Source organism: Hemiscyllium ocellatum, chromosome 12, assembly GCF_020745735.1.
Source record: "Hemiscyllium ocellatum isolate sHemOce1 chromosome 12, sHemOce1.pat.X.cur, whole genome shotgun sequence".
Lineage (NCBI taxonomy): Eukaryota > Metazoa > Chordata > Chondrichthyes > Orectolobiformes > Hemiscylliidae > Hemiscyllium > Hemiscyllium ocellatum.
Genome location: NC_083412.1, coordinates 101,642,894 through 101,670,421, shown reverse-complemented (window position 1 = coordinate 101,670,421; position 27,528 = coordinate 101,642,894). Strand labels below are relative to the sequence as shown.

Below are 27,528 nucleotides of genomic sequence, written 5' to 3'. Positions count from 1 at the left end.
TTTCAACAACTCGAACTAAATAATTAACCTGCAGCTGCCTAAACCTTACTCCCAGATGTGGCACCTCTTCACATCTTCTTTGTAAACTCATTTCCTGTCTTTTCTGTGTGCATTTGATGTCATATTATATTTTCGGCCTATAAAACTCTCCTTCACTCAAGGAAACCTTGGAATTGATTAGATTAGATTCCCTACAGTATGGAAACAGGCCCTTCAGCCCAACTAGTCCACACCGACCCTCTGAAGAGCAACCCACCCAGACCCATTCCCCTTAATTTTAGCATGGCCAGTTCACCTGACCTGCACATCTTTGTGACTGTGGGAGGAAACCGGAGCACCCGGAGGAAACCCACGCAGACACGGGGAGAATGTGCAAACTCCACACAGACAGTCGCCCCAAGGTTGGAATCGAACCCAGGTCCCTGGCGTAGTGAGGCAGCAGTGCTAACCACTGAGCCACCGTGCCACCCCAGCTCTTCTTCATTTCTGATCTAGTTGACAGAAGTTAATTGATATGTGATCGTTTTGTGTTAAACAAAGAAAAACCTTCTAAAACACTGTTGCTTCTGATCAAGAGGGAGCCATGACACCCCTCCCATAATTAGTTTGGGTAATCTCTATTCATAAACTAACTCTTGGAAACCGGAAACATTTGGATGAATTGATCTGTGTTCCTTCCTACACCAATGTTCTAAACTGTGGTGTCCATACCTGTAGACAGTACTCCAGGTGTGATCTAACCAGATCTTACACAACTGCAGCCAAACACCCTCCACTTCATTCTCTTGACCTCTCTTCCACTCAGCTTTTGAATGAATTTTGTACCCGACCACTGACTGTATTACAGAGGAGGCGGCCATTCAGCCCCTCTAGCCTGCTCTGCCATTCAAAAATATCATGGCTGGCTGATCTGTTTGTATTACAGCAATCTGTATGCATTGTCCCGAAGCCTCTTTTAAATTCCACTGTTCTTCACATTTCAGAACTTTAAAAAAAATTCAACTATCTTTTTATGATCCAAAGTGCATAACCTCCACTGTTTATATATACTGAAATCCTGTAGTAGTTTTGCCTAAATAAAGCTTAGGATATCTGCTCGGCATGGATGGGTTGGACCAAAGGGTCTGTTTCTGTGCTTTACATCTCTATGACTCTATCAAGGTGTCTTTGTCAATTTGAGCGCCTAAGTCCATTGTCAATGGTGCTATCAAAACTTGAATTATGAGCAAACCCAAGTAAACGGCCGTTACCAGTTTTTAACTTTGTACAGCCCAGTCCCATACCAGCGTCTCCAAATCAATGCTAATAGTGATAATGATACTCCTCTCAAGTTTCTCTTTGTATTCTCTCTTCCACTTTTGTTTTCCTTTCCACCTCTCCTCTCCTCTGGATCTGGACTCTCCTGGAGGGCGGCACGGTGGCTCAGTGATTAGCACTACTGCCTCACAGCACCAGGGTCCTGGGTTCAATTCCCGCCTGTCTGTGTGGAGTTTGTACATTCTCCCCGTATCTGCATGGTACTCCGGTTTCCTCCCACAATCCAAAGATGTGCAGGTTAGGTGAATTGGCCATGCTAAATTGCCCAGAGTCTTAAGTGTGTTAGTCAGGGGTAAACATAGGGTAAGGGAATGGGTTTGGGTGGGTCTCTTCGGAAGGGCAATGTGGACTTGTTGGGCCGAGGGCCTGTTTCCACACTGTCAAGAATCTAATGTAATCTAATCTGGACTGGACCACACTCTCCTGGATCTGGATCATTTGTGTGATTTCCACTCTTTCTTTCAGTCTTATAGTACCTTACATCTCTCTTAACATCATTGGCTGTGGTATTTGCTAAGTAAGTTCTTGCTCCTTAGGGATATGGAATAGGTCTTGCCTTCTTTGAATTTTCATTGTTTATTTATAGTTTTAGAAGTTTTGTCAATTTTGTTGTTGTCAGTTTTTGCCTCATATTGTTAAAGTTTGTCTTATAGTAATAGGATTGAATATCAACTCATAAAAATACTATGTGGAGGGTAGCAGAGACACCATGATTCAGTTAACTCACTCCTGGGGGCAGGTTGACCATGTTAACATTGCAATCAGGCAGAAGGCCTCAGTTTGAAAATAAAATCAAAGCCTGCTGGTAAAACGTAGCAGGTTCTCTGCAGAGCAAGGAACAGAGTTCATGTCTCAGATCTGTCAAAAGAAACACCTTTCAACAACTGGGTTAGAATAAGTGGATTTCTTCAGGTTTTAGCTATTCTTACTTCAGAGGGCCACACACATACTTTCCAGAGGTCCCAGGGCTTCTTACTGTATTGCTCACACCCATAAGCTGTTCAGTTACCCAGGAACCAGTCAGAGTTGTCATCAGGCTGATGACCTTTGGTATCCATGAACGGTCACAATTGCAAAAACCAATCAGCTACTTGCTGCCAACTAATTCTCCCTCTGCTTCACACCCTGGTGCTGGGCCTTCTGAACAAACTGCTTCCTACTCCCACCACCTCCCAAACTACTTGAACAAAGCAGCAGTGTAAACACCGTATGCAATGCATTTCAGTCACTTGTTTTTAGAAATTGTGGAAAGAGTTGCTGCATTTCTTGTTTTTTTCCGAGTTAAGTCCACAATCAAAAATAGAGGAAATAAAATAAGGATCTTTACATCCTGAACCACTTCAAATGGTCTCTGTACCAAAAGTACAGTTCCTTTTGAACCCAGCACTGCTGCCAGTGTCGGATGAGGTCAGACCTGCCCCTGCTACTTCAGATTTTCTGTTGACCTGTCCATCCTTATGCTGGTTAGCGTGTGGACGTATGGTAATTCTGACCCTAATAACACTGAGGTCTTGCTCTTTAATTTTAGTTCCTAATCTCTGAATATTCCTCTGCAGCATCTCCTGCTTTTCTCCTCCCTCTATCATTTGCTACACATGGGCAACATGGAGTTGACTGCTTCTCATTGACCAGGCTGTGTAAGTGACAGAACTGTGTCTCAGCTACTTACCATAGTGATTACTTTCATGAGCTCCGTTGACTCTGCCATTGGGAAGGATCTGCAGATGGAATCCAATTCCGATGCTGCAGTACAGGAATTGCTGTTTGGTCGCTCTGTTACTCAGTAGAGTCTCATCATTGCGTCTCCAACCCAACGAGGGAGGTAGCAGTGTTGGACCACGTTCTGGAAAATGAAGAGCTGGTGAAGAATCTTACACTGTCTTGAGGCAGTGAATTTACAGTTTTACCTTCAAGTGTTAAAACCGAAGAAGACGTCTCATGATAAATGCCAGGGGTAAGATTTAGTTAAACCACCAGGAAGATTACACACACAATTTCTCACAGAGGGGTATTACCTTTCATTATTAGTCATCTACACAAAACGTTCGCTCCAGCTGAATTGTTTGATCAAATTCAGTGCATCACACTTTAGGAAGCTCATAAGGATTTGGAAGCAGTTACAGAATTGACAAAATTGTCTGCAGGAGCCAAACTGTGGTCATGAGAAGGTGTAAGTAACAATGCTAACTTGAATTCTGAAACATTTTAAATATATGAAGTGTAAGGACTCATTGAGGGAAAGTAATTCAGCTATTTGGTCCGACTGAGAAGGTATCATCGATACCTGTATAACCTGGAGACAATGAGTTTGTTTATTCAGTGAACCAAAGACTAAAAGATTTCTTCAAGGGTCATATGAGATTTTAGTCAAGTCAATAAAGAGAAGCTGAATAAAAGGGAAATGAGAACATGAGAAAAACCATTTTGAATATGGAGTTGTTCAGATTTGGAAGGCACTGCCTGATTTGCTGGTGGAGATAACATCCTTCAATCGAGAATCAGACAAATACATTTTGGTGAAACAGAGAAACAGCAGGAGAATAGGACAAACAAGATCGCTCTTCAAAAGGTAAATGCAGACTTGGTGATCTGATGGCCCACCTGTTCTATTAATCCCCTTGGCTGAATCAAAATCCATCTGCCATTATTCTGCACCTTCCATCAGCCTGTCTGAGATCCTGGAAACTATAACTGTTCCATTCAGTCAAATGTGTTGCTAAGCTGTAGACTGTGGACCCTGTGCATTGTGTCTGACTGACTATGGATCCTGTGCTGCGTGTGTTTGACTATGGTCTGTCTGTGTGCTGCGTCTTACTGTGGATCCTGTGCTGTGTAAGGATGACATCTGCGTGAGTAGTATTTATTTATAATTCTGTGAGTGAGGCACTGATGAGGAGCCAGTCTGACTCTATCCTCTTTGCAATGAGTGTGTAGATTCAGTCTGAGCAGAGACAGATGAGTTAGTTCATACCTTGCCACTTGAACTTGTACTTCAGGGGGCTGTTTCTCCAGGTCCCATTCCGCACTGAACCTCCCCGATTTTGGGATCTTGCTTCTGAAGACATCTCCTGGACATTCAGAAACATTAACAATGCAATCAGGCAGTTGAAGAATTTCTGGTATGTACTTACACTCACTCCCCTTGACATTACCCTAACAACTCTTGAGCCAGGAGCTGAACTTAGCTCTTGAACCACAATCTTCCAAATATGTCAGGGAATAAACCGTCCAAAATTAAATATCTATCGACTGTAACAATCACTGACTGAAAATTGTAACGGCCAAACTATGAAGAGATATTTTTGTTGTAGCTTTTGTCTCTGAGTTAATGGCAGAGATATTTATAGGGTATGTGAAATCAGTGATGTGTTTTACACTCTGATAATCAGTCTGTCCTTTAATTAATGTAAACACACTTGGTGCAGGGTCATTCATCACAGGATGCTGAGAACTCTCCATCAATTAGAACAGAAACATTCACCAAAGTGATGCTCAGTGACTCAGACAGACAGGAGATGCGGCCTCCACTGTGTCCCTATTCAGGAGTTTGGAAATCCCATTTCAGGAGTAAACAGGAATGGTCAATCGTGCCGAGTGGCCTGAATGGTTACTGTGTGTGCTCATGGTTAATGTTTTTGACACAGGAACACAAGGCTGAGTGACATTCAGACCAGTCAGGCTTTGCTCAGAGACTGAAGCTGCTGACTCTCTCTGGGATACAGATCCTGAAGGGGCTGACTCTCTCTGGGATGCACAGAATCATAGAACCCCTACAGTGTGGAAACAGGCCCTTCGGCCCAACAAGTCCACATTGAACCTCCGAAGACTAACCCACCCAGACCCAATCCCCTATATTTACCCCTGACTAACGCACCTAACTCATACATCTCTGAACATACTATGGGCAATTTAGCATGGCCAGTTCACCTAACCTGCACATCTTTGGACTGTGGGAGGAAACCGGAGCACCCAGAGGAAACCCATGCAGACACAGGGAGAATGTGCAAAGTCCACACAGACAGACGCCAAAGGCTGGAATCGAACCCCGGTCCCTAGCATTGAGAGGCAGCAGTGCTAACCACTGAGCCACTGTGCCGCCCAGTTCTTGAAGGTGCCCTTTCTGAGATAGAGTTCCTGAAGGGGCTGACTCTCTCTAGGATACAGATCCTGAAGGGGCTGACTCTCACTGGGATACAGTTCCTGAAGGGGCTGATTCTCACTGGGATACAGATCCTGAAGGGGCCGACTCTCTCTGGGATACAGATCCTGAAGGGGCCGACTCTCTCTGGGATACAGATCCTGAAGGGGCCGACTCTCTCTGGGATACAGAGAATCATAGAACCCCTAAGGTGTGGAAACAGGCCCTTCGGCCCAACTAGTCCACACTGAGCCTCCGAAGATTAACCCACTCAGACCCATTCCCTTATATTTGCCCCTGACAAATGCACCTAACCTGCACATCCTGAACACACTGTGAGCAATTTAGCATGGCCAGTTCACCTGACCTGCACATCTTTGGATTGTGGGAGGAAACCCAACATAGACATGTGGAGAATGTGCAAAATCCACACAGATAGTCGCACAAGGCTGGAAATGAACCCAGGTCCCTGGTGACGTGAGCAGGCAGTGCTGACCACTGAGCCACTGTACCATCCAGATCCTGAAGGTGCTGACTCTCACTGGGATACAGATCCTGAAGGTGCTGACTCTCACTGGGATACAGTTCCTGGAAATGCCTGGGAACTGCAGACTTGTGAGCCTTACATACGCCGTGGGTAAGTTGTTAGAGGGTATTCTGAGAGACAGAGTATACAGGCATTTGCAAACACAAGGATTCATTTGTGATAGTCTGCATGGGTTTGTGTGTGGGAAATCATGTCTCACAAATTAGAGTTTTTTGAAGGGATGACCAAGAAAGTAGTTGAGGGCTGTGCCATAGACATGGTCTACACGGATTTCAGCACAGCCTTTGACAAGGTAGCACACGGTAGATTGTTAAGTAAGGTTAAATCTCATGGGATCCAGGAGGACCTAACCAATTGGAATCAAAACTGACTTGACAGTAGAAGACAGAGGGTGGTGGTAAAGGGTTGTTTTTCAGACTGGAGGCCTGTGACCAGCAGTGCGACTCAGAGATCAGTGCTGGGTCCACTGCTATTCATCATTAGTTTAATGAATTTAGGTTAGAATTTGGGAGGCATGGTTAGTGAGTTTGCGGATGACAGGAAGATCAGTGATAGAGTAGACAGCGAAGAAGGGTATTTGGGAATGCAGCAAGATCTTGGTCAAATAGGCCAGTGACCTGAGGAATGGCAGATAGAGTTTAATTTAGCTAAATGCAAGGTGCTGCATGTTGGTAAGCCAAACCAGGGCAGGATGTTAGGATCAATGGTCTGGCCCTGGGGATATTATAGAACAAAGAGATCTCGGGGTACAGGTTCATAGGTACTTGAAAATGTAGTCATGGGTGGATAGGATAGTGAAGAAGACTTTCAACCTGCAGCGTTTGTTGGTCAGAGCGTTGAGTATAGGAAATGGGACCGAAGAAGAGCTTATGCCTGAAACGTCGAATCTCCTGCTCCTTGGATGCTGCCTGACCTGCTGCGCTTTTCCAGCAACACATTTTCAGCTCTGATCTCCAGCATCTGCAGACCTCAGTTTCTCCTATAGGAAATAGGACACCTTGTGGGGGCTGTACAAGATGTTGGAGAGCCGACATTTGGAATACTGCGTGCAGTTCTGGTCACCCTACTATAGGACAGATTTTATTAAACTAGAAAGAGTGCAGGAACGATTTACTAGGATGCTACCTGGTCTAGAAGGTTTGAGTTATAAGGAGGTTGGATAGACTGGGACTTTTTTTCCCTGGAGTATAGAAGACTGAGGGGATGATGTTATAGAGGTCTATAAAATCATGAGAGGTATTGATAAGGTAGATAGCCAACAGCTTATCCCCATAGTAGGGGAATCTTAAAGTAGAGGGGAGAGGTTTAAGGTGAGAGGGGAGGTACACAAAAGGAGCATTTTGTTCACACAGGGGGTAGAGTGTGTCTGGAACAGGCTGCCAGAGGTAGTGAATACAATTTTATCAGGTACATGAATGAGATAGGGACAGAGGGATATGGATCAAACACAGGCAAATGGGATTATTTTAATTGTGAAAACTGGGTGGCATGGGCATGTTGGGCTGAAGGGCCTGTTTTCATGCTGTAGACCTCTATGACTCCTGAAGGTACTGACTCTCAGTAGCATCGAGTTCCTGAAGATGCTGACTGCCACTGGCTGACAGTGATTGAAGGTGATAAAAAGAAAAATATGACAGGACTTAAAATAATTCTGGATCAGAGGAGCAAATAACCTTTCAATGTAGCACAATAGACACTGGTGTGTGAGAACATGGACGTGACATGTGAATGCCTTTACAAAGGATTTCATATTTGTGCCAATGAAGAGTCACATTGGTATCTTGTTAAAACAGAAAATACTCGGGCTGGTCAGACAATATGTCTGTAGAGAGATTTAGTACATTTCAGGCTGTAACCTTTTCATCAAGAAAAATAATAGTGAAAACTAACATCTAAAATGTGAGAATGAATACAGAAATAGCTGGAGAAATTCAGGTGGTCTGGCAGCATCTGTGGAGAGAGAAAAACAGCTTATGGGGAATAGCTGTTGGCTATCTATCTTATCAATGCCCTCATGATTATATGGACGTCTACAGGGTCACTCCTCAATCTTCTACACTCCAGGGAAAAAAGTCCCAGGCTATCCAACCTCTCCTTATAACTCATGTAAGACTGTGTCTGCCTGAACAAGTTTGGCTGGACCTACTGTCTTTCCTGCTGTGATTTTACATATTAATTGGTGTTCCTTGGGGTCGATGTTCACATTGCTGCCTTTTTGACATATTCATTACTGAGACTTTGGTCCAGGTTACCATGTTAAAGGTTTCAAACAGTCCAAACCATTGAGTTGTAGCAAACAGTGAGTAATTGATTTCTCAAGGACATGGCTGGATTGTAAAACAGGCAGACTTGTGGTAAATTAAATTTGAGACAAAAAGGTGATAAGACAAGTTTTAGGAAGAACAAGGAGCTGCAATTTTAAAGGGAGTCTCTAAAACAACACAGAGAATGCTTGAGAAACTCTGCAGGTCAGCAGCATTTGTCGAGAGAATAATCTTTAACATTTTAAATCTAGTCTGACTTCTCTACAGAATAGATGGACAACTGAAAAAGACCTTGTCTATTTACCCTATTCATGATTTTATAAACCGCTGTAATATCACCCCTCAACCTCCGACACTCCAGGGAAAACAGCCCCAGCCTGTTCAGCCTATAGCTCAAATCCTCCAACCCTAGCAACATCCTTGTAAATTATTTCTGAACCCTTTTAATTTCACAACATTTTTTCTATTGAGGAAGACCAGAATTGCATGCAATATTTGAACAGTGGCCTAACCACTTTGAGAGGTTGGAGACCAGAAATTGTACTGAACTCATTATATAATTACCAAGAGCAGGTCAGAGGCTGGGGAAAAAAAACTGAAAGAATTGCAAATCCTTTAAATAAAAAACAAAAACAGAAATTGCTGGAAAAGTTCAGCACATGTGAAGCATCTGTGGACAGAAACCAGAGTTAACGTTTCAGGTCGGTGATCCTCTGAACTGATGGTAGCTCAGAAAATGTTAGTTTATTTGTGGAAGATAGAGTGGCAGGAGGGAGTAAGGAATAAATAATAGGTAGGCATAGAGCCTAGAGTGAGAGAACAGTTGGACAGGCAAAAGACAACAATCCGGCTAAGATGGTGAATAGCTATTAATGAGGACTGTAACAGCACAGGCTAGGAATACTGCAGTGAGTAACTCACCTCCTGATTATCCAAAGCCTGTCCACCATCTACAAGGCACATGACAGGAATGTGATGGAATACTCCCCACTTGCAGCTCCAACAATACATAGAACATAGAATAGTACAGGCCCTTTGGCCCTTAATGTTGTGCTGACCTGTCATACCAATCTGAAGCCTATCTAACCTACACTATTCCATATACGTCCATATGCTTGTCCAATGACGACTTAAATGTACTTAAAGTTGGCGAATCTACTATTGTTGCAGGCAAAGCATTCCATACCCTTACTACTCTCTGAGTAAAAATACTCAAGAAGCTTGACTGGCACCACATTCACAAACATTCACTCTACAATGTGTACTATTACAAGATATGCTACAGAAATACACCAAAGACCCTCAGATATCACTCTCCAAACCCACCGCCACTTCTATCTAAAGGGACAAGGGCAGCAGATTTATGGGAATACCACCACCATTAAGTTCCCCTCCAAGTCACTCACCATCCTGACTTGGAAATGTGTTGCTGTTCCTTCACGGTCACTGGGTCAAAATCCTGGAATTCTCTCCCTAATGGCATTGTGGGTCAACCCATAGCACATGGACTGCAATGGAAATGAATATAAAAAATGAGATTGACCAAAACACTGCCTGAGATGAAGGAGGTCAGCGGGGTGTAAAGCTTGCTGAGGCTGGCACTGTTCTCCTTGGAGTTGAGAATGATTCAATGTGATTTATTCCCTCCATACCAGGCAACATCCTAATAAATCTCCCCTGAACCCTTTCCAAAGCTTCCGTTTTGTACAGCTGCAGCATGACCACATGGCTCCAAAACTCAATCCCTCTATCAATAAAAGCTAACACACTGTAAGCCTTCCTAACAACCTTAACAACCTGGGTGGGAACTTTCAAGGGTCTATGTTCGTGGACACCAAGATCTCTCTACTCATCTACACTACTAAGAATCTTACCATTAGCCCAGTACTCTGCATTCCTGTTACTCCTTCCAAAGTGAATCACCTCACACTTTTCCACATTAAACTCTATTTGCCACCTCTCAGCTCAGCTCTGCAGATTATCTATGTCTCTCTGTAACCTGCAACATCCTTTGGCACTGTCCACAACTCTACTGACTTTAGTGTCACCCGCAAATTTATTAACCCATCCTTCTATGCCCTCATCTAGGTCATTTATAAAGATGACAAATAGCAGTGGACCCAAAAAAGATCCTTGCGGTATAACACTAGTAACTGAACTCCAGGATTAACATTTCCCATCAGCCACCAATCTCTGTCTTCTTTCAGCTAGCCAATTCCTGATCTAAATCGCTAAATCACCCTCAATCCCATACCTCCATATTTTGTGCAATAGCCTACCTTGGGGAACCTTATCAAACACCTTACTGAACTCCATATACACCACATCAACCGCTTTACCCTCATCCAGCTGTTTGGTCACTTTCTCAAAGAACTCAATAAGGTCTGCGAGGGACAACCTTCCCTAATCAACTTTTTCCTTTCTCGATGGTTATAAATCCGATCTCTTATAATCCTTTCCAACACTTTACCCACAACAGAGGTAAGACTCACTGATCTATAATTACCAGGGTTGTCTCTACTCCCCTTCTTGAACAAGGGGACTACATTTGCTGTCCTCCACTCCTCTGGCACTATTCCTGTAGACAATGACGACATAAAGATCAAAGCCAAAGACTCCGCAATCTCCTCCCTGGTTTCCCTGAGAATCTGGCCCAGGGGACTTATCTATTTTCACACTTGCCAGAATTGCTAACACCTCCTCCTTGTGAATCTCAATCCCATCTAGTCTAGTAGCCTGTATCTCAATATTCTCCTTGACAACGTTGTCCTTTCCATGTGAATACTGATGAAAAATATTCATTTAGCGCTTCTCCCATTTCCTCTGACTCTATGCACAACTTCCCACCAGCCTTGATTGACCCTAATCTTACTCCAGTCATTTTTTTATTCCTGATATACCTATAAAAAGCCTTAGTGTTTTCCTTGATCCTATCCACCAATGACTTCTCATGTCCCCTTCTGACTCTTCTTTGTGCTCTCTAGGTCTTTCCTGGCTAACTTATAACTCTCAAGCACCCTAAACGAGCCTTCACATCTCATCCTAACATCAGCTTTCTTCTTCCCCTTGACAAGAGATTCAACTTCTTTAGTAAACCATGGCTCTGTCACTCAACAACTTCTTCCCTGCCTGACAGGTACATATTTATCAAGGACACACAGTAGCTGTTCCTTGAATAAGCTCCAAATTTCAATTGTGCGCGAGTAGTTTTTTAAAAATAGAATTGTTGTGAAAGTGCTGCCTGAATGCACAAAAAAAACTTGAAAAGAAGTAATTTACAGGATTATTAGGAATGTGCATGGGATTGTGTCTAATTAGAAAGTACTTTATAAAGGTATAGTGTGTCAGTTTGTCTCTGTGTGTGATCAGAGGCCTTGATTATATCCCTGCTTTTTTATCTTTTTACTGAAAAGAATGATAACTGCTTGCTTCTTCCTCATCAGTCATTCCCTGAAAAATTTATCCTGGCTACTCCTATCTGAAACTTTCTTAATGCATTTGCAATTTTGATGGGGAATATACAAAACTAAACTCCATACTTTCAAAGTGAATGCCTCACATGTGGCCAGTGGAATGACTTGTCCTAATGCGTGTTCCAGGCGTTGTCAGCTTTCTCTCTTGCTGACCATCTAGATTACCTTCCACTAGTGGAGATTCTTTAATATTATCAACAGGCAGTAGACATGATCTGGATGCAGTGTAAACAAAGTCATCTCAAACTAGAATCAGATATAGACTGGATTCAGTGTAAGCAGAGCGAAAGTGAGGACTGCAGATGCTGGAGATTAGAGTCAAGATTGGAGTGGTGCTGGAAAAGCACAGCAGGTCAGGCAGCATCCGAGGAGCAGGAAAATCAACGTTTTGGGCAAAAGCCCTTCACCAGGAATGAGACCGGAGCCTCCGGGGTGGAGAGATAAATGGGAGGAGGGTGGGGCTGGGGGGAAGGTAGCTGAGAGTGCAATAGGTAGATGGAGATGAATGAAAAAAAAATCTGCCTGTACTATATGCAAAATAAAAACATTTCTTTGTACATATGTACAAGCAGAAATAATTAATCACATCAAATATGTTATAGTTCCCACAATGCTACAAGGGAGGGAATTCCAGGATTTTGACTCAGTTACACTGAAGGAACAGCAATATAACCAAGTCAGGTTGGTGAGTGACTTGGAGGGAACTTGCAGGATGTACTGTTCCATGTATCTGCTTCCCTTGTCCTTCCAGTGATCACAAAATGGTTGTGTGTTTGCTAAGTGCTAAGGAGCTTTGGTGAGTTTCTTCAGAGCAGCATGCATCATGAGGTCAGAAGTGGGGATCTTCACACAATGATCAGCACCATTTACTGCTCCTCAGATACTGAAGCAAGCCATATTCAAATACAACTAGATCGGAACAAAATCCAGGCTTGGGCTGATCAGCGGAAAATAACATGCACGTCACACAATGGCAATCTCCAATAAAAGACAATCTAACTACTGCCTCTTGACATTCAATGTTGGTATCATCACTAAATCCCTCACTATCCACATCCTGGAGGTTAGCATTGAGCAGAAACTCAACTGGACTTGCCTCAATAAACACAGTGGGAGAGTGAGGACTGCAGATGCTAGATCAGAGCTTAAAAATGTGTTACTGGAAAAGCACAACAGGTCAGGCAGCATCAAAGGAACAGGAGACTCGACGTTTTGGGCATAAGCCCTTCTTCAGGAATGAGGAGGGTGTGCCAAGCAGGCTAAGATAAAAATTAGGGAGGAGGGACTTGGGGGAGGGGTGTTGGGAATACGATAGGTGGAAGGAGGTTAAAGTGAGGGTGATAGGCCGGAGAGGGAGTGGGGGCGGAGAGGTTGTGAAGATGATTGCAGGTGGCTAGTGGACCAGATCAGAGGGTAGAAATACTGCAGTGAATAACTCACCTCCTAATTATCCAAAGCTTGCCCACCATCTACAAGGCACAGGTCAGGAGTGTGATGGAATATTCCTCACTTGCGTAGACAAGTGCAGCTCCAACACTCAAGAAGCTTCACACTAACCAGGACAAAGCAGCCACTTGATTGACACCACACCCACAAAGAGCCACTCCCTCCACCACTGACGCTCAGTAGTAGCAGTGTGTACTATCTATACAGTGCACTGCAGAAATTCACCAAAGATCTTTATACAGCTCTTTTCCAACCCATTAACATCAATAGTCAGTTTGAATGGCTTCTCAGAAATTGGTGTTGCTAAAACTGGTGTCGTTGTCAGCTTTCAAACTGTGGAAGCTGTCTGACATTCTTTTCCCTATTCAATCTTTTGTCTTTCTCCAACAAATTCATCAAAGGAGCCAACACAGTACTAAAATTCAGGATGAACTACAAACAAAATTCACCCATTCAGCCCTTGAGCCTGTTCCACCATTCAACGAGATCCTGGCCTAGCCCCATTTACCTGCCTTTGATCTATATCCTTCATATCTTTGCTTCACAATCATGTAGGAGAAAGTGAGGACTGCAGATACTGGAGATCAGAGCTTAAAAATGTGTTGCTGGAAAAGCGCAGCAGGTCAGGCAGCATCAAAGGAGCAGGAGAATCGACGTTTTGGGCATGAGCCCTTCTTCAGGAATGTATGTAAACATGTATCTATCTCAGATTTAAAATTAACAATTGACTCGGCTTGCATTGCTATCGTTGGAGAAGAGCTCTAAACCTCTTCCAGATATGCCCACCTTGAAGGAGTTCTATTCCTCTCTCCAACAGACCAGCCTTTTCCTAGCTACAATCAGTTCCTCGAAAAGGATTACTGAACCTGAAATGTTGACTCTGCTTTCTCTCCATAAATGCTGCCAGACCTGTTGAGTTTCTCCTGCTATTTCTGGTTTTGTTCAAAATCTCTGCCACCTTTTTATTCCTAAGACATCCCCTAAAGGATTTGCTTTAACTCTCAGACTATGCCCTTAGTTCTGGAGGCCCCAACAGTGAAAATGATTTATCTTTATTTCCTTGTCAATTTTTTTGTAAGTGTGGAAGCAGGCCATTCAGCCCATCAAGTCCACACCAACTCTCTGAAGGGCTTCCCACCCAGACCCAACCCCCCCCCCCCCCTTATCCCTGTAACCCTGCATATACCATGGCTCATCTACCTAGCCTACACATTCCCGGACACAATGGGCAATTTAGCAGAGCCAATCCACTCAATATCTTTGGATTATGTGAGGAAACTAGAGCACCCAGAGAAGACCCATGCAGACACGGGCAAAATATACAACTCCACACACAGTTGCCCAAAGGTGGAATTGAATCTGGGTCACTGGCACTGTGAGGCAGCAGTGCTAACCACTGGGTAAAAACAATGACTGCAGATGCTGGAAACCAGATTCTGGATCAGTGGTGCTGGAACAGCACAGCAGTTCAGGCAGCATCTCGTTGGATGCTGTGCTCTTCCAGCACCACTGATCCAGAATGCTATCCACTGAGCCACCGTACCACTATCATCTAGACTGTCTCCAATATCTTTGTTCAGATGACTTTCTGTGATGAAGATGTGGGTGTACTTTTAAGAGAGTTAAAAGCTAGCAGTGACAGCGCCAAATGTTCTCAATAAAACACAATGTAACATGTGCTCCAGCTACTGGCGTAGCTAGTTGCCTGGAGACAAAAACAAAAACTGCCCAGAGAATGGCTCTCTTAGAGGTACCTTTATCGATCAGTAACCTGTGACGCAGAATCCCCAAGAAGCAGAAAGGAAGACAGGAATACAGAGAAGAACCGAAAACTGTCTGGTTTTGAGATAAGAAGTTTTGTTTTGTATATCTTAATTGGAAGTTTTATCAGATAGTATTACAAAAGAGAAGGTTAAAAAAAAGGTTAGAGGAAGGAGTTGTAAATTGTTGTTAGTTAATTATTCTCTTCTAATTTAAGAAATAAAGTTGTTAAATTTTACTTTAAATAGTTCTTGGCTTCTTGAACTTTCACAGATTACTGCATGGGATAAATAGAGTCATAGAATTGTACACCATGGAAACAGACCCTTCGGTCCAACTTGTCCATGCCAATCAGATATCCCAACCCAATCTAGTTCCACCTGCCAGCACCCAGCCCATATCCCTCCAAACCCTTCCTATTCATATACCCATCCAAATGCCTTTTAAATGTTGCAATTGTACTAGCCTCCACCACTTCCTCTGGCAGCTCATTTTATACACGTACCACCCTCTGTGTGAAAAAGTTGCCCCTTAGGTCTCTTCTATATCTTTCCCCTCTCACCCTAAACCTATGCCCTCTAGTTCTGGACTCCCCCACCCCAGGGAAAAGACTTTGTCTATTTATCCTATCCATGCCCCTCATAATTTTGTAAATCTCTATAAGGTCACCCCTCAGCCTTCGATGCTCCAGGGAAAACAGCCCCAGCCTGTTCAGCCTCTCCCTGTAGCTCAAATCCTCCAACCCGGCAACATCCTTGTAAATCTTTTCTGAACCCATTCAAGTTTCACAACATCTTTCCGATAGGAAGGAGACCAGAACTGCACACAATATTCCAACAGTGGCCTAACCAATATCCTGTACAGCCGCAACATGACCTACCAACTCCGGTACTCAATACTCTGACCAATAAAGGAAAGCATACCAAATGCCTTCTTCACTATCCTGTCTACCTGCGACTCCACTTTCAAGGAGCTATGAACCTGCATTCCAAGGTCTCTTTGTTCAGCAAAGCTCCCTAGGACCTTACCATTAAGTGTATAAGTCCTACTAAAATTTGCTTTCCCAAAATGCTGCACCTCTCATTTATCTGAATTGAACTCCATCTGCCAATCCTCGGCCCATTGGCCCATCTGATCAAGATCCTGTTGTAATCGGAGGTAACCTTCTTCGCTGTCCATTATACTTTCAATTTTGGTGTCATCTGCAAACTTACTAACTGTACCTCTTATGCTTGCACCCAATCATTTATGTAAATGACAAAAAGTAGAGGACCCAGCACCGATCCTTGTGGCACTCCACTGGTCTCAGGCCTCCAGTCTGAAAAACAACCCTCCACCACCACCCTCTGTCTTCTACATTTGAGCCAGTTATGTATCCAAATGGTTGAGTTCTCCCTGTATTCCGTGAGATCTAACCTTGCTAATCAGTCTCCCATGGGAACCTTGTCGAACGCCTTACTGAAGTCCATGTAGATCACATCTACTGCTCTGCTCTCATCAATCCTCTTTGTTACTTCTTCAAAAAACTCAATCAAGTTTGTGAGACATGATTTCCCACGCACAAAGCCATGTTGACTATCCCTAATCAGTCCTTGCCTTTCCAAATACACGTACATCCTGTCCCTCAGGATTCCCTCCAACAACTTGTCCACCACCAAGGTCAGGCTCACTGGTCTATAATTCCCTGGCTTGTCCTTACCACCCTTCTTAAACAGTGGCATCACGTTAGCCAACCTCCAGTCTTCTGACATCGCACCTGTGATTATCGGTGATAGAAATATCGCAACAAGAGGCCCAGCAATCACTTCTCTAGCTTCCCACAGAGTTCTAGGATACACATGATCAAGTCCTGCGGATTTATCCACCTTTATGCGTTTCAATATATTTAGCACTTCCTCCTCTGTAAGATGGACATTTTGCAAGGTGTCACCATCTATTTCGCTACTTTCTATATCTTCCAAATCTTTTTCCACTGTAAATTAGTATCTGGCCCATCTCCTGCGGCCCCACACAAAAGCTGTCTTGCTGATCTTTAAGGGGCTCTATTCTCTCTCTAGTTACCCTTTTGTCCTTAATGTATTTGGAAAAACTCTTTGGATTCTCCTTAACTCTATTTGCCAAAGCTATTTCATGTCCCCCTTTTTGCCCTCCTGATTTCCCTCTTAAGTATACTCCTACTGCCTTTATACTCTTCTAAGGATTCACTCGATCTATCCTGTCTATACCTGACATAGCTTCCTTCTCTTTCTTAACCAAACCCTCAATTTCTTCAGTCATTCAGCATTCCCTATACCTACCAGCCTGACAGGAATATACTTTCTCTGGATTCTCGTTATCTCATTTCTGAAGGCTTCCCATTTTCCAGCCGTCCTTTTACTTGCGAACATCTGCCCCCAATCAGCTTTTGAAAGTTCTTGTCTAATACTGTTAAAATTGGCCTTTCTCCAATTTAGAACTTTAACTTTTAGATCTGGTCTATCCTTTTCCATCACTATTTTAAATGTAATAGAATTATGGTCGCTGGTTCTAAAGTGCTCTCCCACTGACACCTCAGTCACCTGCCCTGCCTTATTTCCCAAGAGTAGGTCAGGTTTTGCACCTTCTCTAGTAGGTACTGAATCAGAAAATTTTCTTGTACACAATTAACAAATTCCTCTCCATCTTAACCTTTAAATCTTTTCTGTGTTGCTGCTTTAAATTAAGCAGGAGTGTTTACCCTATGTAGTAACAATTTAGGGGCTCATCATCAGGATTTGAATTTGTTTAGACAGATTTGAATAGATTTGGGGGTACAAAAAATCCCAGCAGATGTAAACACCTGCAGGTCAGTGTTCTAGATCTTTAGGTAAAATGTAGGTGAGGCAATTTGTTTAATTTCAGTGACTTGCGGTTGATTAAATTAAAAGTGAGAGAAATGGCTCTTAAAATTGCTCAAGGGGTTCTGGGATTTGAAGATGACTCTGAAATTTGCCAAGAACGTTTAGAATGAAAGAGAAAGGCCATACTTTTAGAATTAGCAAATAAGTTAGATTTGGGTTTAACCAAGGACAAAATTAAAACTGAAATTGTAAGGGAATTACAATCAGGTGTGTCAGAGAAACAGACACGTGCAATAGAGGTAGAAAAATGTAAATTACAATTGAGGAAAATGGAGTTAGGAGATAAACAAAGGGAGGGAGAAAGAGAAATAGAGAGAGGAACGAGAGAAAGAGAGGAACGAGAGAAAGAGAGGAACGAGAGAAAGAGAGGAACGAGAGAAAGAGAGGAACGAGAGAAAGAGAGGAACGAGAGAAAGAGAGGAACGAGAGAAAGAGAAGGTTCTTAGCTGAGCAGAGACAGAAGGGAGAAAGAAAGAGAGAGAGAGAGAGAGAGAATTTGAACTTGAGAAGTTGTGACTTAGTCAGCAAAGTCAAGTTAACAGGATGGAGATTAAAAGAGGAGGTATTGATATGTATAAATATGTCAAAACTCTGCCACATTTTGATGACAATGATGTTGAACTCTTCTTTATTTCATTTGAAAAATTGATTAGGCAGATGGAGTGGTCCGATAATTTATGAAGAATACTAGTTCAGACTAAACTGGTAGGCAGAGCAAGTGAGGGATTTGCCGCGCTATCAAATGAAGGTCAAGAGATTATGACGAGGTTAACCAAGCTATTTTAAGTGCTTATGAATTGGTACCAGAAGCGCATAGACAGCGGTTCAGAAACACAAAGGAGGAACCAGGTCAGACATATGTTGAGTTTGAAAGAATTAAACAAGAGTCATTTTGATTGATGGGTGCGTGCTTTGAAAATAGATACGACCTTTGAGGCTCTACGAGAGATTATTCTGCTGAAGGGGTTTAAAACTCACTTCCAGAGATGGTATACATTCAGGTGGAGGATCAGGAAGTTCAGGCAGCAGAATTAGTAGAGGAGTACATGTTGGTGCATAAGACAAACTTATATTCAGAATTTCGTCCTGTTGGGACGATAGAAGTTGGGAGAAGGGGTGATCCTACACTACAAAACCAAAGGTCGAGGGCACTGGGAAAAAAAAAACCCACAGGATTAAAAAAAAGCCCAAGAGGGTGGAAAGGAAGTGAAAGGCCTCGGGTTTTTCCACTGTGGTAAAGTGGAACACATAAAGTCGAAGTGCTGGTTGTTAAAGAAAGGCACTGTGGGAAAACGTGGTTAAAAAAAAGTTAAGCCAGTGGCATTAGTGAAGGTCGTAAAGGACACCCCAAGAAGAGCTGAGGAGCTGTAGGGGAGTGCACAGCCTCGGCAGGGACTGGGTATGGAGTTAGTACCTGAGCTGTACAAAGAATTCGTCTCTGTGGGTAAAGAATAGGGGGAGAAGGACAAGAAGTTATAATTTTAAGAAATACTGGATCTAACCAGTCGCTGATAGCAAGGGATGAGCGACTATGCACTCTCTCTGATATATTATCCGAGAGTGTAGTAATTTGTGGGATAGATGGACAGAAATTTAGCATTTCCCTGTGTAAGATCAGGTTGGAGTGCCAACTTAAGATTGTGGAAGTGATTGGCAGGTGTCAGTTCCAGGAATTCAGTTTGTTCTTGGGAATGATATGGCAGAATCCAAGGTGGGAGTGACACCCCTTGTTGTGGAGAAACCCAACGAAGACCAATAACTGAGAAGTTAAAACAGAAATATCCTGGTATTTTTCCAGACTGTGTGATAACCAGATCCCATTATTGTAAGTCACAGTATGAAGCGAAAAGTAAAGAGAAAGATGAAGGAGTTGAGGTTCAGTTAGTGGATACCCTGTTTGACATAATGGTGCAGGAAAAACCTGAACAGGCAGAGGGTCAGACAGAAGCGTTTCGTCCTAAAAGGCTATGAGACTTGCACCAGCAAGACAAGGCAATAAAAGATGTATATGCAGATGTGTACTCTGAAAAGGAGGCAGAGAATATTCCGGAGAGTTATTATCTGAAAGATGGAATCCTAAGGTGGAAATGGGAGACTATAGCAAGTTAGTGCAGAGGAGAAATGGGTTGAAGTGCATCAGATTGTGTTGCCAGTAGCATACAGACAGGAGGTGTTACGGGGAGCACATGAATTACCTGTAGGAAGTCACCTAAGGGCACAAAAGACTCAGGCTAAGGTACAAAAGGATGTGGTTAACTTTTGCTGTATGTGTCATACATGCCAAATGGTAGGTAAGCCATAGGCGGTAATAAAACCAGCTACCCTAGCTACCCCAGTAGCTGCAGCATGTTACACCTGGTGCTGTCACCGCTAGCTTTTAACTCTCTTAAAGGAACGGTACACCCACATCTTCGTAACACTTCTAAATTCTTGAGACAACAGGCCTAGTTTGTCTCATCTCTCCTCATACGTTAACCCCTGAAGTCCAGATATCTTTCTACTAAACTTGAACTCCCAAGTCTGTTTGGACATCCACTCTTTTTAACCTCAGACCATCTGGAAAGTACCCTGATCTACTCTTTCCTCGGTGCAAAATGGACACCTCACACTTGGTTTGATTTATTATTGTCCTATTTACCAAGGTACAGTGAAAAGTACTGTTTTGCTTGCTATCCAGGCAAGTCGTACCTTACATATGTACATCAGAGTAATAGAACAGAATGCAGAATATATTTTATTGCAACGGAGAAGGTGCTCAGTAAGATCAGCTCTAATATACGAGAGGTCCATTCATAAGTCTGATAACACTGGGGAAGAAGCAGTTCTTGGATCTAGTGGTATGTGTTTTCAAGTTTCTATTTTTACTGTCAGATAGAGGAGGGTGAAGAGAATATAACCAGGATGGAGGGGTCCTTGATTATGTTGGTTTATTTTTAGAGGAAGTGAGAAATGCTTACAATGAAATTCGTCTGCCAGTTTTTCCCATTCACTTAGTCTATCAACATCCCTTTGTAATTTTATGCTATCATGCACGCTGTCTCCAATGCTGTCTAACTTTGTGTCATCAAGTTGTTAACAAATACTGTGAATAATTGAGGCCCTGACACAGATCACTGTGGAACATCACTGGTCACATCATGCAATTTGAGTACCTACCCATATCCCTACTTTCTGTCTCCTGCCACTCAATCAATTATGCAGCCTTGTCAGTAATTTTTCTTTAGTTCTGTATGCTTCTATCTTTGTTAACAGTTGCTCATGTAGGACTTTCTTAAATGCCTTCTGGAAGTCCATAAAAACTACATCCATAGGCATTCCCCTATTCTCTACCTTAGTCACCTTTTCAAAAAGTTCAATGATGTTTGTCAGGTATGACCTACCTTGCGCGCTCTCTTTAATTAACTGAACGTTTTTGAGGTGTTGTTATCCTAGACCTTATAATATAATTCCTCACCAAAGGGGAAATACATCACAGCATTTTGCCTTTTGTCTTAAGCACGGGGAAATCCAAGATACCTCTTATTTTGCTTCCTTAAGTGACCGTGTTGACTAGTTGGACCACACTAGTAGATTTGGCTTTGGCAAATACTTTTTCAGCCAGATTTATGACCAAATTGGCCTTACTAACCATTTAAACAGTTAATTCAAATTATGTACATGCCTTCCCAGGTTTGGAGAACACAACCAAGTCATCAATGTCAAGCACATAGTTACACAACTCTTCAATAGATTTGTTGGCTAATTATTGGAAAATTGCTGGTGCATTTTTCATTCTAAATAGCATGGATTTGCATTGAAAAGTCCATAAAGCGTTACAAAAGCTGACATTTCTTTGGCTCCATTTATCATCGGATCTTGCTAATAGCCTTCTATCAAGTCAATGTTTGTAATGAACTGTGCTTGACTAATAATTTCAAAATTGTCTTTGGTCATGGGATCAGATAGAATCTGCCTTTGTTATCGCATTGTCTGTGTGACAATGTATATCCTTCCTAACTATAAGATCTTGACACCTTTAAGATAGGAGAGTTCCAGCTACTGTGACTTGGTTCAATAATGTCACAGTCCATCATGAACTTAATCTCTTCCCACACTAAAGCTAATATATCTGGATTGAGTCTGTAAGGATTGTGTGTTATGGGTAACACACTTCCTACATTAGAATCATAGCCAAAGATGGTTTCTCTGTTTGCAGACTATAAGACAGAGGATCAGAAGTAGGTCTTTCAGCCCATAAGTCAGCTCTGGTATTCAATCAGACCATGACTTGTCTAATAATCTTCAAAACCACGTTCCTGCCTTTTCTCCATAAATATTGATTCTGTTACTGATTAAAAATCTGTCTTGAATATACTCAACAACCCAGCCTTGACAACCCTTGCTGGCCAAGATATCCACCATTCACTGTCCTCTGAGAGAAGAAATTTCTCCCATGTCTGTTTTAAAAGAGCGATCTCTCATTGACATCATGCCTTTGGTCATAGACTCTCTCACAAAGGGAAGCAACATTTTAACATCTACCCTTGAAAATGCATTGCTGTTTATTCATTTCACTGCAGGATCAAAATCCTGGAATTCCCTCCCTAAAGGCATTGTGGGTAGGCCTACAACAGGTGGCGACTGCAGCAGTTCAAGAAGGCAGCTCCTCACCACCTTCTGAAGGGCAATTAGGGATGGGCTATAAATGCTGGCCAAATAGCGATACCTATGTCCAATGAGTGAAATTTTTTTAAAATAATGCTAGGAAATGGCTTTACAACAGTTTTGTGCTGTAGACTGTAAGCTAAGATACGTACTCGTGGCAAGAGAAGGAAAGAACCAGGAGCAGTAGAGCAGTGAAAATGTGAAAGGAGCTTAAAGAAGAAAAACAATTTAAAATAATGTAAATTGAATCCAGTTTTCTTCAGTTTCTCATACTTTGTACCGGTCATCCAAGATGGAGGAAAGGAAAAAGTTGTGGCTGTAAGACCTGCTCCTTTTTTTTTGTGGTATTTTCAATATTGGAGCTGATTTCAGCTCCTCGAATTCCAGGAGCAGTAATTACTATTTTGTAAGCTATTGCATTGTTTTGAAATTTTTTGGGGAAGAAAAGGTGAAAACAACAGCACTTTAAAAAGGAAGAAGAGAGACAAAGGCAGTGAGCACATGGTCAGTGAATCAAATGAGAAAGAAACCTACACTGCTGTCTGACACAGCAGTGAATCTGCACAGCTACCGCCATTGTTGTTTGAGTTCAAGTATTTCTGGACGTTGGAGTACATCTAAGAAAAATTAACAAACAGTGACATTCACAGCTGACCTTGGAGGAACCTGTGTGGGGGAGCTCACAGCATGGGAGCAGCTAAGTGCATTGTTTTTAAGTGTAACCATGCTGTTGTATTGTAAATCTACAATAATGAGTAGAATGGGCTCTTTTATGATCATATGTTTCATTGGGATCTGTCTCTTGATTAAATTTTAAACATATAAGACACAGGTACTCAGTTAGTCTGGACTAGTGTTTTTTTGAGCAGTAAGACTGTGCTTTTCTCTGGGTCTGTTAAGGTGCAAAGATGGCCTTCAGTAGAGTGATGTGCTCTTCCTGTCGGATGTGGGAGGTAAGGGAGAGTATCCACGCTATTGATGATTATGTCTGCACTAAGTGTTTGCAAGTCCTATCTGTTCGCATGGATCAGTTGGAGCAGCAGTTAGAGGTAATGAGGAACTTACAGGAACTGGGGCTGTGATAGGAAGGGAGAAAAAAACACAGATACAGTCAGGTAGATGGGCTACCTCCTGGAAAGATAGGAGAGGGAGGTAGGTAGTGCAGGGGTCTCCTGTGACTATCTTCCTCTCAAACAATTAAGCTGTTTTGGAAAATATAAGGGGTGATGGGCTATCAGGAGAATGTCTGAACTTTAGAGCCAAGACTGGCTCTAATGTAATAAGGAGTGCTTCAGGTTCCAAATGATCAATTGTGATAGGGGACTCTGTAGTCAGAGGCACAGACAGATGTTTCTGCGACCGACAACGAGAAATCAGAATAGTGTATTGCTTCCCTGGTGTCAGGATCAAGGATATCTTGGAGAGAGTGTAGAATGTTCTCAAAGGATAGAAGGACCAGTAGGAGGTTGTTGTAGACATTGGAGCTAACAACATTGGGAAAGGAAAAGGATGAGATTCTGAAGGGAGATTATACAAAGTTAGGCAGGAATTTAAAAAGAAAGGTCCTCGAGGGTATGATATCTGGATTACTCCCTGTACTACGAGCTGGTGAGGGTAGGAATAGGAGGGTAGAGCAGAGGAATGCATGGCTGAGAAGCCAGTTCAGGGAAGAAGGGTTCACATTTTTTGGATCATTGGAATCTCATCTGGGATGGAAATAACTGTATAAGAATGACGGATTGCACCTGAATTAGAAGGGACTAATATACTGGCTGGGAGATTTGCTAGAGCTGCTCAGGAGAATTTAAACTAGTAAGGTGGGGGAGTGAGACTCAGAGAAATAATGAGGAAAGAGATCGGTCTGAGACCGGTACATCTGGGAAAAGGAACAAGTCAAACAGACAGGGCAGGCAGGAACAAAGCGGAAAACAAGGTAGGACTGATAAATTAAATTATTTATTTCAGTGCAAGAGGTCTAGCAGGGAAGGCAGATGAACTCCGGGCATGGTTGGGGACATGAGACTAGAATATCACAGCAATTTCAGAAATGTGGCTCAGGGAGGGACAGGACTGGCAGCCTAGTGTTCCAGGATACAAATGTTATAGGAAGAATAGAAAGGGGGGGCAAGAGAGTAGGGGGATTGTGCTTTTGATAAGGGATAATATTACGGTTGTACTTAGTGAGGATGATCACCTGATTGGGATTGACATCCATCCACCCACCCACCCAGCAGTCAGCGAGAAATTGAGAAATAAATTTAACAGGAATCTCAGTTATTTTTTTTAAGAATAATAGGGTGGTTACAGTAAGGGATTTTAACTTTCTAAACCTAGACTGGGACTGCCATATAGTTAAGGTTTAGATGGAGAGAAACTTAAGTGTGCACTAGAAAATTTTCTGATTCAGAATGTGGATGTGCCTACTGAGAAAGTGCAAAACCTGACCTACTCTTGGGAAATAAGGCAGGGCAAGTGACTGAGGTGTCAGTGGGGGAGCACTTTGGGGCCAGTTTTAAAATAGTGATGGAAAAGGATAGACCGGATCTAAAAGTTAAAGTTCTAAATTGGAGGAAGCCAATTTTGACGGTGTTAGGCAAGAACTTTCAAAAGTTGATTGGAAGCGGATGTTCGCAAGTAAAAGGATGTCTGGGAAACCTTCAGAAATGAGATTCCGAAAGTCAGGATTGTTACCGTTAGGGTGAATGCCAAGCTGGTAGGTATAGGGAATGCTGGATGACTAGAGAAATGAGGTTTTGATCAAGAAAAAGAAGGAAGCGTATGTCAGGTGGACAGCAGAGATTGAGTGAATCCTTACAGGAGTATAAAGACAGTGGGAGTATACTTAAGTGGAAAATCAGGAGGGCAAAAAGGGGATATGAGATAGCTTTGGCAAATAAGGTCAAGGAGAATCCAAAGGGATTTTATGAATGCATTTAAGGACAAAAGAATAACTAGCGGGAGAGTAGGGCCCCTCATTCCGGATGAAGAGTTTTTGCCCAAAGCATTGACTTTCCTGCTCCTTGAATGCTACCTGACCCGCTGTGCTTTTCTAGCACCACACTCTCTCCCCTCTAAGATCAGCAAGGCAGCCTATGTGTAGAACCAGAGGAGATAGGGAGATACCAAACAAGCATTTTGCATCAGTGTTTACTGTGCAGAAGGACATTGGAGAATGTGGGGAAATTTATGGTGACATCTTAAAAAATGTCCATATTACACAAGAGGCGTCGCTGGATGTCTTAAAACGTATAAAAGTGGATAAATCCCCAGGATCAGGTGTACCCTAGAACTCTGTGGGAAGCTAGGGAAGTGATTGCAGGGCCCTTGCTTAGATATTTGTATCATTGATAGTCACATGTGAGGTGCCGGAAGACTGGAGGTTGGCTAATGTGGGGCCACTATTTAAGAAAGATGGTAAGGAAAAGCCAGGGAACTACAGACCAATGAGCCTGACATTGCTGATGGGCAAGTTGTTGGAGGGAATCCTGAGGGACAGGATTTACATACATTTGGAAAGTCACAGACTGATTAAGGATAGTCAACATGGCATTGTATGTAAAAATCATGTTTCACGAACTTGATTGAGTTTTGAAGAAGTAATGAAGAGGATTGATGATTGAAGAGTGGTGGGCATGATCTATATCGACTTCAGTAAGGCGTTCGACAAGGTTCCTCATGGGACACTAGTTAGCAAGGTTAGATCACATGGAATACAGGGAGAACAAACCATTTGGATACAGAACTGGTTTGAAGGTAGAAGACAGAGGGTGGTGTTGGAGAGTTGTTTTTCAGACTGGAGGCCTATGACCAGTGGTGTGCCACAAGAATCGATGCTGGGTCCATTGCTTTTCATCATCTGTATAAATGATTTGGATGTGAACATAGAAGGTATAATTAGTAAGTTTGTACAGTGAAGAAAGTCACCTCAGCGTGCAATGGGACCCTGATCAGATGGACCAATGGGCTGAGGAGTGGCAGATGGAGTTTAATTTAGATAAATGTGAGGTGCTGCATTTTGGAAAGGCAAATAAGGGCAGGGGGAGCATTGTTGAACAAAGAGACCTTGGAGTGCAGGTTCATAGTTCCTTGAAAGCAGAGTCATGGGTAGATAATGAAGGTGGCGTTTGGTATGCTTTTCTTTAGGATTTGGGAGGTCATGTTGTGGCTGTACAGGACGTTGATTTGGCCAATTTTGGAATATAGTGTGCAATTCTTCCTCCGATCAAAAGGATGTTGTGAAACTTAAGGGTTCAGAAAAGATTTACAAGGATGTTGCCAGGGTTGGAGGATTTGAGCTAGAGGGAGAGGTTGAATAGGCTGAGGCTATATTACCTGGAGCATTGGAGACTGAGGGATGACATTGTGGAGGTTTTTAAAATCATGAGGAGCATGGCTAGGGTAAATGGACAATGCTTTTCCCCTGGGATGGCGGAGTTCAGAATTAGAGGGTACAGGTTTAAGGTGAGAGGAGAAAGATTTTAAAGGACCAAAGGTGCAACTTTTTCATGCAGAGATGGTATGTGAACAGAATGGCCTGCCAGAGGGAGTGATAGAGTCTGGAACAATTACAACATTTAAAAGGTATCTGGATGGGTTTATGACCAGAAAGGGTTTAGAGGGATATAGGCCAAGTGCAGGCGAGTGGGACTAGATTGATTTCAGATATCTGGTTGACATGGACGAGTCGGACTGAAGGGTCTGTTTCCGTGTTGTACACCTGTATGACCCTATCAAATCTGTTAAGAATCATGTACGTTTCAACAATGTCGCTTTTCATTATTCTAAATTCTAATGAGTAAAGGCAGTATTCCAGCTGCAGTCTGACCAGCATGCTGTATAGTTTCAGCAGGACTTCCATATTTTTACACCTCAAATTCCAACACTCGTTTTGCCGTCCCTATTACCTGCTGAATTTGTATGCTAGCTTTTTTAAGCTTTATGTGCAAGGACTCACAAATCCCTTTGTACTGTAGCTTTCTGCAGTCTTTCTCCTCGTAAATAATATTCACCTCTTCTGTACTTCCTGGCAAGTACACAACTTCAAATTTTCCCGCATTAT

General features: G+C 42.7%; 1 protein-coding gene across 1 annotated transcript in view; it reads right to left on the bottom strand.

Moving 5' to 3' along the window:
* The window catches only part of fgf9 (fibroblast growth factor 9), a 35,996-nt gene that overhangs the window by 3,451 nt on the left and 5,017 nt on the right, over positions 1-27,528 (bottom strand). The window contains exons 2-3 of the mRNA XM_060833900.1: positions 4,289-4,385; positions 2,987-3,160 (exon numbers count right to left, since the gene is read on the bottom strand). Of these exons, the coding sequence (XP_060689883.1) occupies positions 2,987-3,160; positions 4,289-4,382 (268 nt within the window). The 5' untranslated portion in view covers positions 4,383-4,385. The remainder of the gene's footprint in view (positions 1-2,986; positions 3,161-4,288; positions 4,386-27,528) is intronic.